The sequence below is a fragment of the Mus caroli genome, unplaced genomic scaffold, assembly GCF_978045245.1.
Source record: "Mus caroli unplaced genomic scaffold, Mus_caroli_1 scaffold_16, whole genome shotgun sequence".
Classification (NCBI taxonomy): domain Eukaryota; kingdom Metazoa; phylum Chordata; class Mammalia; order Rodentia; family Muridae; genus Mus; species Mus caroli.
This window is the reverse complement of record NW_028227271.1, coordinates 48,720,522-48,733,213: the sequence shown is the minus strand read 5'-3', so window position 1 is coordinate 48,733,213 and position 12,692 is coordinate 48,720,522. Positions and strand designations below refer to the sequence as shown.

At 40.7% G+C, this 12,692-nt stretch overlaps 1 protein-coding gene across 1 annotated transcript in view; it reads left to right on the top strand.

Moving 5' to 3' along the window:
* Mtbp (MDM2 binding protein) overlaps positions 1–10,592 on the top strand; it is a 64,306-nt gene extending 53,714 nt beyond the window's left edge. The window contains exons 18-22 of the mRNA XM_021183877.3: positions 1,622–1,888; positions 4,029–4,266; positions 4,985–5,098; positions 9,691–9,756; positions 10,437–10,592. Of these exons, the coding sequence (XP_021039536.1) occupies positions 1,622–1,888; positions 4,029–4,266; positions 4,985–5,098; positions 9,691–9,756; positions 10,437–10,475 (724 nt within the window). The 3' untranslated portion in view covers positions 10,476–10,592. The remainder of the gene's footprint in view (positions 1–1,621; positions 1,889–4,028; positions 4,267–4,984; positions 5,099–9,690; positions 9,757–10,436) is intronic.
* Positions 10,593–12,692: the final 2,100 nt, after the last annotated feature.

Below are 12,692 nucleotides of genomic sequence, written 5' to 3'. Positions count from 1 at the left end.
GCAGCTTTGAATTTCCACTGTATATGTAAGATATATAACACCATGTTATTGCATCTCTGCAGAGTGACATGATTACTACAGTCAAGCTAACATAGCTACACCTCACACAGTTACTTCTGTTTGCCATGTGTAATAAGCACTGGAAGTCTAATGCTAGGAAATTTGCAGAGTAGAACGCACACGGTTTCCTCCTGCTATACATTAGAACTCTAGATTTATTCATTCTACAGGACTCAGTCATTTTTGACCCTTGGACTAACAACACTGTCTCTCTCCTAACAATGACCTCTATTCTGCCAGCTGTTCTGTATATTCTCTTTTTGTCTTAGAATCATCTTTAAACCCTTTTTGGAAGTGCTAGTGACGGAGTTAGGGTGTGTGGTATATATGTTCAGGTTTCCAGTGGATTATAAGCTCTATCTGCATTGACTAGAACAAGATGACCCTTCTTCCTTAACCTCAGGGATGTCACACTAGTAACTAAATGGTTACTCGGGCTCTGCAGTCATCAACTGCAGTTTACCTTCTGATTATGCTCCATGTGACTGGTGTGCTGTAAGGGGCACAGTGGTAGAGGGTAAATCCGGGGATGATGGAGGCAGCCTTGTCCATTTGGTGGCCACTGAATGTTTTGAAGTCTGACCCTAGTACACCACTCACAAATAATCCTGATAGGGCCTCCTTCCATAAGTACTTCAAATCACATTTTCACACTAGGCAGCAGAAGCATAAAATAATCTGCCCGAATTCACATAGCTAATAGGTAACGGAACCAGGACTTAAATCCATATAACTCTATGGTCTATAATCTTTGAAATAAAGTTCTGAAAGCCTCATCAGGCTATCCGGTGTCTTAAGAATTGATATGTTCCTTGGGAGATGAACTCTGGTATTAGGGACCATGTTAGACTCCTTTTACAGTGGAAAGGACAGTTGACAAAGGTTTGTGTCTGGTGAAGTCATTTGTGGTCCTTGATGCAGTTACAGAAAGGGGAGGATGTGGAGAGCTTTGCAAGGCCATCGATGCTTTCCCTGCATGCTTCTCTGTTGTGCTTGGCATGGGATTTTGAGTCCAGAAGCAGTTGCACAGCTAATACGTCATTGACTCGCTGGATTAGGTTAATCCAGAGCCCAGATATACAGGCAACCAACACGTTTAAAAGAAAATCTGTAATAGGTGACAAGTGAATTTCAGTGTTGAATACTGTTATACCAATAAATCTTTATGCGGACAGCGAACTCGCCCTTTCCAGCAGAGTCAGCATTTCCCATAGTTGTATCCCCATCATGCTGAGAAGTCAGGGGTGGCTAGAGTTTTAAGAGGCATTAAAACAGCAGCCATGCCAGTTTGGACATAATCCAAAGGATGAACTGAATCTCTAGCCACAGAACTGCAGTCGAAGAGGAATTAGATTGTACTTCACATTCGTAAATCTTTTTGTCCAATAGCAGACTAGAAAAAAATGTGAGCTGCCGAGAAGTAGGCCATTCAGTCAACTTTCTAACAATTGTTAGGGAACTAGGCAAGTTTTAAGAGAGTGCCTTGCTGTTTTCTTTTAGAAAGGGAAAAAGGCCCCATTGTTCTCCGGAATTTGATTTCAATGCTCTTTTCTCATTTTAGATATTGCCTGGATGACCAAAAAGCTTTAGAAAGAGATGGGGGATTTTCTGAACTTCAGTCTCGCCTTATTCGGTACGAGACGCAGACCACCTGCACCAGAGACAGTTTTCCAGTCCCCACCGTGCTGAGTCCTCTTCCGTCCCCTGCAGTTCTGTCAGAGCCTCAGAGTGTCCCTGAAGGAGAAGCACCGCAAGGCGAACTGCGGACTGAAGTTTCTGGATTGAAGCGGAGATCTAAAGACCCCAGCTGCCTGTACCCCCAGAAAAGGTGACCTGTCGAGTCCACAGGGACAGTGTCTCCAGAGAAGTATCTTGTTCTCTGAGAGGATTGCCTTTCATGTCTGCCTCAGATTTTTATGCTGCTGACTGCATGGGTTTCTAGGTTCATTCCTTCATAGTAGGAAGTTCGTTTGTATTTTGAGTACTCAACTGGTTTTGCTTCTAAGGTGTAAAAAGAAATGACTTGGAAAAGCCAAGAGCTTTTGCTTTCTGTGCTGATGCTCAGCCCATCAGCACAGTGGGAGTGTGAAGCTGTCAAGTTAAGAGCGCTAGAGGTGCCCCCAGTAGGTGAAGGCTCAGCTGCCCTTTGAAGATGATAGTTGAGGGTGGAAAATTTTGTTAACTCTCTCTCTGCTCCTTCTCTTATTTGCATTGGCCTTCAACCAAGAGGCTTCATGGGGCCCCATTTAAAAAACCACTCATTACATGTAAATAAAGCTTCAAAGTGTTAGTACATTTTATGGAACTTTCCAAGACACTTTGTTTTGCTAGTCAAGTAGTCCAAATATATTAGAATTTAGATGTTGATAAAATAAATACTGAATTTATAGATCTATAGACCATGTGTTAGATTTAGCCCTGGGCATAAAATATGTTGTAAGTTCTGAGTACACTTAAGCCTTTAAAATAACTATAAAATGTGTAGAAACAAACCTTTGAAGATCGTTTGAATAGGTGAAAATACGAATATGCTGTTTCCTGCTATGAAATAGCTAAATGATTTTTATGACAACTTTGTTAGTTCATGGCATTTTTTATGTCTGATTAAGTTGCAAAGCAAAGGCGTTAAAAAGATTTATATTCGGACAAAGTATACTGTATACTATAGTGGACAAAGTATACTGTGTACTATAGTGGACAGAGTATACTGTATACTATAGTGGACAAAGTATACTGTATACTATCATGGACAAAGTATACTGTGTACTATAGTGGACAGAGTATACTGTATACTATAGTGGACAAAGTATACTGTATACTATCGTGGACAAAGTATACTGTGTACTATAGTGGACAGAGTATACTGTATACTATAGTGGACAAAGTATACTGTATACTATCGTGGACAAAGTATACTGTATACTATTGTGGACAAAGTATACTGTATACTATTGTGGACAAAGTATACTGTGTACTATAGTGGACAAAGTATACTGTGTACTATAGTGGACAAAGTATACTGTGTACTATAGTGGACAAAGTATACTGTGTACTATAGTGGACAAAGTATGCTGTATACTATAGTGTACAGTGGCCTGAGAGGGGCAGAAGGATGGTTCTGATGTCTGCTTTGAAAAAGGAAAACATTTCTGCGTCATTGTAGAAGCAATATAAATGATTTAGAAAGACTGAAATAAGAATCATTTTTTTGTTTTACTTGTATTTGCTTTTAGTTACTTATTTTGCACAAATCGTTGCACAGGTATAGCACAAAGGCTTGTGGTTTCTTTCGTCACATTCTTTAGTGAAGGGTATGAGTGCTTCCTAGGGTACTAAGTGTATAAATAGAGGAATCCTAATATTGCTCATTACGTTCCTTGTTAGCTTGAATTCTAGTTATCACTCGCCTTCTCTTTTAGCACTGCCCTAACTACTTTTCTGTTGTTCTGATAAAATACCCTGACAGAAGCAATGTCAAAAAGAAAAGGCTTATCCACCTCACAGTTGAGGTCTACAGTCCTTCATGGCAGGGAGGTCAGTGTGGTAAGATGGAGAAGCAGTGCACTTACCACATCCACACGCAGAAGCAGAGAGCAATCCATGCAAATTGCTGCTCAGCTCCCATACACAGTCTAGCATGCCATGGAGACGGAGAGGGAGGGGCCCACTCACGGTAAGATGGGTCTTTCCACAGCAATTAGTGCAGTCATGATAACCCACCACAGGCACGCTCAGAGGCCATCTGTCCGGAGAGGCTAGATTCTGTCAAGTTGACAGCACTATCACAGGGCATAAGCACAGAACTAGGAACAACTTCATTCTTTGGTGTCGGTTATTTTATTATGCAAATTAGCAAGAGATTTTAGTTTTCTTGGATTTGTGTTTAAATGAAAATAGTTGTGACATTTAAAGTGAAAAGTAGGCTCCATTGTTGATTCATTTCATTTGTACTTTTTCCCTCCTTACAGACTTACGAAATCAGAAAGTTCGGATTGTTTGCCTTCTCAAGCAGGTTGCAATGGTAATCATGACCATCACACGGGGAAACCCAGGAAGCCTCAGGCAGAGCGCTGTGTGCCAGGGCTTCCACTGCCTGGTCGGGAAGCTTCCAAAGACACCGCAAAGACCAGTTCAGGACAAAAACGAGCACACGTATCAAAATCATCCAAGCAAATCAAGGAATCACGGTCCCAGAAACACACACGGGTAACGACTTCCTGCTTTCTCACTTCTGCATGAAAAGAAACCTCAGTGTGTGATTTAAAAAAAAAAAAGAAAAAAGAAAACCATATGCCTAATGGGTTTATGAAGAATAAAATAACATTCAAAACCTAAGATCATCAGATGGTAAAAGCATGGTGAAGCCTGGAGCTCGCAGGTAGACCAATCGCCTAGCGTGTGTGAAGCCATGAGTTCAGTAGACAGTATGGCTAGAAAAGAAACTCCATGAGGAGAACCTGGGGATGGGGTGTGAGGGACACAAAGTAGACAGGGCTTGATTGTTTATTGTAAAAGTTGGCATGTCAGTGCAGCAAAACAGGAACGTTATAAAGGTACCCTCTTGATTTTCCATGATTGAAATCTTTCTTCTAAAGATTTCCCTGCAGTGTAAAACTTGGCGTTCAGATTTCAGGTCACAGCTCATGATTTCAATTCCTTCCCCCAAGTTACACTAGGCATTTTCCTGCTGGACCTGAGTCCTGAGACACAGGTGAGCATGGAGGTGTCACAGGCTGAGTCCTGAGACATGAGTGAGCATGGAGGTGTCACAGGCTGCTTTTTTTCTCAACTGTTTTGTCAGAACAACCATATTTATCTTTAGTATAGGCAAATGACTATATAATTCACAATTCATTTATCATCAAAACTGAAACAGTTGTGCCATTTCTGAGAAATATCAGCCAGGTGTTCCTTTCTGTTGAAGATGCTGAAGGAGGTGGTAACAGATACCTTGAAGAGGCACTACATCACGGAGGCCCATGAGAGCTTCACGGCCTGCAGCCAGAGACTCTTCGACATCTCCAAGTTCTACCTGAAGGTGTGGTGTCTTCCCTACTCACCATTGGGTTTATTTCATGTTCTGATGTCTGTTAGGTGTGTGCATATAGGTTTTATATCATCTGTTTACACTTGCTGCCAGGCCACTTTAAAGAAAGGCAGTGAAACCGCCTTACATTTGCTTTATTGGACATTAGCCTTTTGTATAGCAAGCTGCTTCAATCAGAGGCCTTAGTGTTTTTCCTAACAGGCCTTTTACTAAGGCAGAGCTTTAGCATTAATTGGTAATTATTTTATGATTAAGCTAAATGGTGAGTATAGTGTTTTATTACAAAAAGTAATAAAGAGGCAGCTGTTACTTTGGGCCAGATGTCAGGAGTCGGGTTGGGGTGAGGGACTGCTCAGGTGATCATTTTCCTTATTTTCTTTTCAAATCATGTGCTTTTGTGTGCTGTGAATGTGTGGTATATTGTGCATGCACTCATAGGCCAAAAATGAATAGCAAGACAGAGTCTCCGAATAACTTGGAATCTTGCCGTTTGGCTGTCATGGCTAGTCACTGAGCTCCCAGGATCCTCCTGGCTCCACCTTCCAGCTCTGAGGTTAGAGGAATACACAGCTACGCATGGTTTTTTTCCATCTGGGCTAAGGATTTGAACTCAGGTCCTTGTGCTTACACAATAGGCATTCTGTCCCACTGAGCTTCTCCCAGCCCCTAGATGACAGTTGGATGTCAGCTTTCTGAAACTTGGGTGCTCTTTGATCTTCTGTCTGAGACCTAAACAGCAAGCAGAAGTAGGTCTTGGGGTAAAATTACAGGACTGACACATGCATTCAGTACTCCCTTTTAAGTCTGCTTAAGACGGGCAGCATCACTACAAAAAGCAAGTGGAGAAAGGTAAGAAAAAATATATATCTTGTTGAGTATTTTAAAAAGCACATGAAAGCACGCGCAGAGTAAAGGAAGTTATGAGAAGCCTACCTTGTTTCTACACGAAATACCAGTAAGGCCGGTGCTGCTTCAGCCAGCAGAAGCTAGAGGAGGTAGAGGAACTAAACGAACCACAGTGTGTGACCTTCTTCCACAGTGTGACTACAGGGCCTTTGAACAGTTCTGTGCCCACACCTCTGACAGTAAAGTCTCAGAGTAAAGTGGGTGGCAGTGAGAAGCCAGCTGGTCATCTGGTCCCCTTCCTTGTAAAGCCACCAAACTCGGCACTCACGGCTCCCATATTTTCAGTGTCTCTAAGTAGAAGAGGACAGCGAAGGACTAGCAGACTGTGCGCACAACTTCTGACTCAAGGGAAGCCAAAATGTAAAGAGAACTCCGAAAGGTAGAGAGTGGGAGAAAAGTTATAAACACTAGAATTCACCCAGAAATAAAACCATGCCCATAAAACTAGAACTACATGCTGTCACCAAAACACACAGAGAATACAAAGGCTCCTCTCAGTTAAAGGTGTGAGGAAACCGATTTAATGGAAATGCTGCACAGCTCAGCTGGAGATTTTTTACAAATAGTAAGAAATAAAGGAGAAGAACTCTAGAAAGAGAAAATGTAGGCTAGATCCAGAAGACCCTCTACTGATAATAGGAGGGAGCTTCAAAGATAGAGACTGTGGGAGAGAAATTGTCAAAAATAAAGCAATGCTTTCATTAGAGACTCACTCACCTCCTGACACTGTATTTTCTTTGAGACTGTTGCAAATGGGCAGTGTCCATGATCTCAGGTGTGTGTTTATGGTTGAGGTATAGAAAAGCTACTGATGCACAAGTAGATTCTAGAGCCTGCCACGTTGTTGAATTTGTTGTTCCTAGAAGTTTTCTGGTAAAATTTTTAGAATCTCTTCTGTATGATATGTCATCTGCAATTACTGATCCTTGGACTAATCTTGTCCCCTCTGTATCCAAAGGTTTCCTTCTCTTTTCTTATTGCTCTGGCTATGTCTTCCTTCCAACACAGTCTTAAAAAGGAGTCAGGATAATGGACAGCCCTGTCTCGGTCCTGAGATCTTTGGGGTTGCTTCAAGTTTTTCTTCACTTAGATGATGTTGGTGTGAGTTTCTCTTGTAGAGCTTTTGTTATAGTGAAGTATGTTCCCTCCTTTCTTTAGGACTTTTATCATGAAGGCATGTTACATTTTGTCAGAAGCTTTTTCTGTGTCTTTTGTTTTTATGTCCATTTTGTTGAACTGTCCCTGTATCTCAGTGATGAAGCCACCTTTAACCCTAGTGGATAATATTCTTGATATATGTCTGTATTTGGGTTGTAGGCATTTTGTTGAGTGTTTTTGATCTACATTTCTCAGGGAGATTGACCGTAGTTCTCATTGTTCTCTGGTTGGGTGTCGGAGAGAGATAGATGAGCTTCACTGGAGGAATTTGAGAGTGATCTTTCTGTTAATGGTTTCTTTGTTTGTTTTTGGTTGTTGTTATTTGTTTGTTTTTATTTTTAATAGTTTATAAAAGTCTGGCTATAGATATTTTAGTCTGATAGAATTTTGCTGTGAATCTAATCAGGCTCAGGACTTTTGTGTTTCTAGTTCAGTGTGTTAGAGATCTATTTAGGGTATCCATCTCTTCCTGTTTTAATTTGGTGATGAAGTCTTTTTTTTTTTTTTTTTTTTTTTTTTTTTGGTTTTTCAAGACAGGGTTTCTCTGTATAGCCTTGGCTGTCCTGGAACTCACTTTGTAGACCAAGCTGGCCTCGAACTCAGAAATCTGCCTGCCTCTGCCTCCCAAGTGCTGGGATTAAAGGTGTGTGCCACCACGCCTGGCTGGTGATAAAGTCTTACCAACATGGTTCCCTAAACATGGCCTGAACAAGGATGGGCACACACACACACACACACACACACACACACACACACACTAATTAAAGAAAAAGAAAGCCATAGATTTAGAAGAGAGTGGGGGAGGGCTTACCTGGAAGGAGGTAGAGGGAGAAAAGGAATGGGGAAAATGATGTAATTATACTATAAAATCAGCAAATAAAAAATATTATATTTTTTAAAAGTTCCCAGGAATGAGGAACACAGGCCTATTGCTGGGAAAGATGCTGCTACCCAAGTCAGTGAGTAAAAATGACATCAAGCCACTGGAATGTCCAATATCCAAATATCCAGAATATTTTCTGAGATTTCCTAAGAGAAAGGGTGCTTACTTATTGAAAGGACCAAGAATGAAATGGTATCAAACTTCTCCAGAGTATCTCAGTGTACTAGAAGACAGTAAAAAGCGCCTTCTAGTTCTGAGGGAAAGTGACCTAGCGGGTGTTAATCCAGAGTGACCTAGCTGGTCTATAATCCAATCACATGAGAAGACTCAATCACAACATTTTCAAGTCTAGAAAACGTTTTAAAATATATCTTTCTCTTTTACAGAATCTGTTAGAAAATCAAGTGGAGCACATAAAAGGCTAAACCAAGAAATAAAACAAAACTTGACCTAGAACGAGATAAACAAACCCCTAGGGAGACTCCAGGCAACTGTGGCAGGCGGGGCGGGGGAGATCTGTGGGTTAGAAACGATAATGAGATTGGAAGGAAAACCCCACCGAAAGTGGAAGTGAGAGGCTAGCCAGGACATATCAGTGGTTTAAAAAGCCTTTTTAGGCATTTAATCGACCCATCATTAGAGAGGGGGAAATAGCAGAGTTATGTAGGTGGAACAGTGTTGATGGAGAAAAACAACAACCAATAACCGGTCCATGTCCCTAGAGGAAGTATAGAATCTGAGTGAGAGAGACGGCCACAGTCTGACGCCTCATGATGCCACCGCCTTTGCTTGGATATAATAAAGCAATCACACAAGCTGTGAGCTAACCATACGGCAGAGAAAGAGAAAGAGAAGGGAGTGTTGGGCATAGACTTACGTCTGACTGCTAATGATCGTGCTCTTTGTAGTCATTCTGAAATTGCTAAATCATCAGGGGCCAGCAAAGCATGACAGAGCCGTGAAGGTACCCACAGGAGGAATGGCTAGAAGAATTCAGAGTGGCCGCCTCTCTGAGGTATCACCTGCTTGCTGGAGGACGCATTTCCCCCTTTTAATTAAGCTTTTATTTTAACTTTGTGTTTTAATTTGAAATGTTCTCCACCTCCTCTGCCTGCCCTGCTTCTATGAATTGAACCCAAGATTTTGGACATGGCACACAGGTGCTCTACTACTGAGCCAAATCCCCAGCCTGACCATATTTTAGAAAGTAAGACTATAGCTTTCTTCCTGTTGTGGTGGAATGAAATAGCTAAAAAAAAGAAGAAGGAAAAAAATACATATCTCAACTATTAGTAGAAACCAAATGTGTATTTCCCAAGTACTGATATATCGGTGGTCCAGTGTGAGGGTGAGCGTGGGCCAGGACTGTCGAAGACATGGGATGTGGGACTGTGTGTGTGTGTGTGTGTGTGTGTGTGTGTGTGTGCGTGTGTGTGTGTCTATCTGTCTGTCTGTGTTTGGTGAGAGAATTTTTGTATTTCAGGATGAGACTCTATTACTGCATTAATTCTGGGCAATACTTTTCTAATTGCAGGGCACTTGTAGAATTCTTTAGGATAATCTCAAGTTCATTTATAATGAGCTGTCAGTAATGTAATAAACAAGGTTCCAAATGCTGTGTTTCATTAATGTCTAGGATCTGAAAACATCAAGGGGTCTCTTTGAAGAAATGAAGAAAACAGCCAACAACAATGTGGTGCAGGTAAGTAATTCTCAGACAGCCACCTTCCATTAAATGGGGATTTTGTCTCAGGGTTGCTGTTCTGCTGGTACAGTAAAAATAGAGGTGGTGTTTTCAACTCCACCCTTCTGAAATGTCCTTGATATTTAACAATAGACTTTTTCAGGCAAGGTGTATTAACAAATAGGTAGCTTTATCAAAAAAGATTTTCTCAAATGCTATTAAAAGAGAAAAATGAAAAACAAAATTCAAAGAACTAGGAAAAATACTCTATTTTGATTAGCTGTTTTTCAAATTTGGTTTAACTCTTTTGAGTGACCATTTCCAAAGGTATTTTCAAATAATGGTAAGAAAGTGGCCTGAGCCATTGTTTGGCCCATTGAGGACAGTTACAGGGCTCAGGGTTGCAGGTGAGGCTCAAGATGCCCTTAATTTGGAAAAGAAAATATCTTTAAGTATAAAGACTGAATGTTGTCTTTTTACTTTACATTTTCTGTATTATCTTTTAAGGCTTTGTTGGGAAAAAAAACCAGTTGAGGTTTAATATATATATTCTAATATTGGAGTAAACGGGGGTTGGGGTTAAGGGAAGTGAGGTGCCCTCGAGGGAGGGCACACCCAGAACTTAGTTTTGAAGTTGTTTTACCATGTGTATTTTGCGCAGAGTGATTCTGTAATCATGTATCTATTTTCTTCCCCAGGTGATCGAATGGGTGGTAGAAAAGATGAGCAAGAAATAAGCTACTACCTCTTCCTTTCCTTAGAAAACTGTACACAGCCTGTGAACTTTCCCCAAAGAGGGTCCATGGTGTCCTGTATTTATATAGTTTCGTGACACTCAGTTATTTTCAACTAATGCACTTATTTTTACAGTTTTACAATATTTTAATCTATGAAATTTTTATATATTTTAAATGTTTTAACTCTTGGTTATTTAATTGTTAAATAAACAGTAATATTTCATTACTTCTTGGATTGCATGTCCTTATTAGTGTGCCTGTTTGAGTTGCTGGTGGTTTGAAGTAGAGTGTCCCCACACGCTCTGGCCTTGGTCCTCAGATGGTGGGCCTGTTTAGGGAAGCTCAGGAGGCGCCTCGTTGGAGGAGTGTCATTGTCCATGACTTTGAGGCTTTGAGTGTGCTCTCTCTGCTTCCTGCTTGCGGTTCAGCTTCTGCTCTGAGGGCTGCCACACCTGTTGCCTGCTGCCCACTGTGTCACTGAATCACTGTGTACGGAGTCCCGACTTCTGAGAGGTAAAATGTATGGGTTTTAAACCTTTCAGTATTTCCAGGGGGTCAGCTTGTGCTTGTCGTGGCAGAATCCCTCTCCGCTTTCTCTGAAGACTGAAACCAGTGAAAGTGAAAGTTTGAAAACACATTAGCAACATTTAATCTTGATTATTCCCAGCTTTGGATCTTTTTTTTATTCTGAACGCTCTAACTTTTGCTTATTGGTTTAGAAGACTTTTTGCACGTTGAAAGCATTGGCCTTTTTCATTTTCTTTGGTGTTTAGGAACTTTCAGCTTTTCTGGAGTAAGTTGCTGGGTTTTTTCTTTGCAGTCTCTTCCACTTCTCAAAGTTTGTGCAATGTGTGTGTGCTCTGTTTGCCCATGTGGAAACCTAGGCTTTCAAAAAGTGTTTGTGGGTATCCTTGAAGCTGCTGATTTCAAATTCTCACCTTTTATCTAAACCTTTCACATCAGAGGATATTGCCAAGAATGAGGGAATATTTTAAAGATTCTCTTTGATCCACAAAATTATCTTTTAAAATGTTCTCTAGCAATAGGCTTTTGGGGCATAAATGTATTCAACAGACAAGGTAAAAGGAACTAGCTCGTTTCACAGAGCAAAGGATTAGCAGAGGCATCTTGGAAAAATTTATCTAGGAATAAATAATAGCCATAGAAGTAGAAACTTGTGTGGCCTCCGTTTCCAAGTCTAAAAGCAGAAAATAGTCCTGACTTCATAGGCATCATGGAGGGTGATACTAATCACGAGTATTTATTGTGGAGTAAGTATGTGCTGGATATAGTGCTAGATATTTTACATACGTCCTAACTGCTGACAGATGAAGTAAATGTTCCCTCTTACGGATTAGAGAGAAGATGAAGTGCAGTGTCCCATAGCTTAGAAGTTACAAAGCCAGAGGCAAATTTTGATTCTTTAAACCGCACTTTATCCAATTATAGGATCTCTCAAGGTGGCACACACAGCATTTTTCTTTTCCTTTACAGATCCTACTTTTCTATTACTTAGTAAGACTAAATGTCTTTGGGAAGCCCAGCACTACTTATAATCAATATAGGCCTAAAAGTAAATTTTAAAAATAAGCATATGTACTAATGGTAATATAAAAATTTGAAATGCAAATTTCACTTTGAGGAAAAGCTATAAGCTGATAGCACTTTTAATATTTCTTTAAGTGAGTATGTATAGAGTTTCAGGATTTTAAATCAATTTTTGCAATGTTATTTGAAACTTGGCAAGTGTAAATTATGTTCATCTGTCTAATAAAAAGCAAATGCATAAACAAAAGTATGTTGAATTAACCATTTATTACAACTACTTAATATATCAAGTATTTGTTTTATCGATTTATTTGTTCACTTTACATCTCAATATCCGCCCTCCTCTCTTCCCAGTCCCTTCTCATACAGTTCCTCCCCCATTCCCTTCTCCCCTTCTCTTGAGAAGGGGTAGGCCCCAGCTGGGTAATACCCCATCCTGGCACATCAGGTCACTACAGACCTAGGCACATCCTATCCCACTGAGACCAGACAAGACGTGATCCATCAGGGCCAGCTCATGCTTCAGTTGTTGGGGGACCCACATGAAGACCAAGCTGCACACCTGCCACTTATGTGTGGGATTTCTAGGTCCAGTCCATGCTTGCTCTTTGATTGATTATTCAGCCATTGGGAGCCCCCAGAGGCCTAATGTAGTTGACTCTGTCGGTA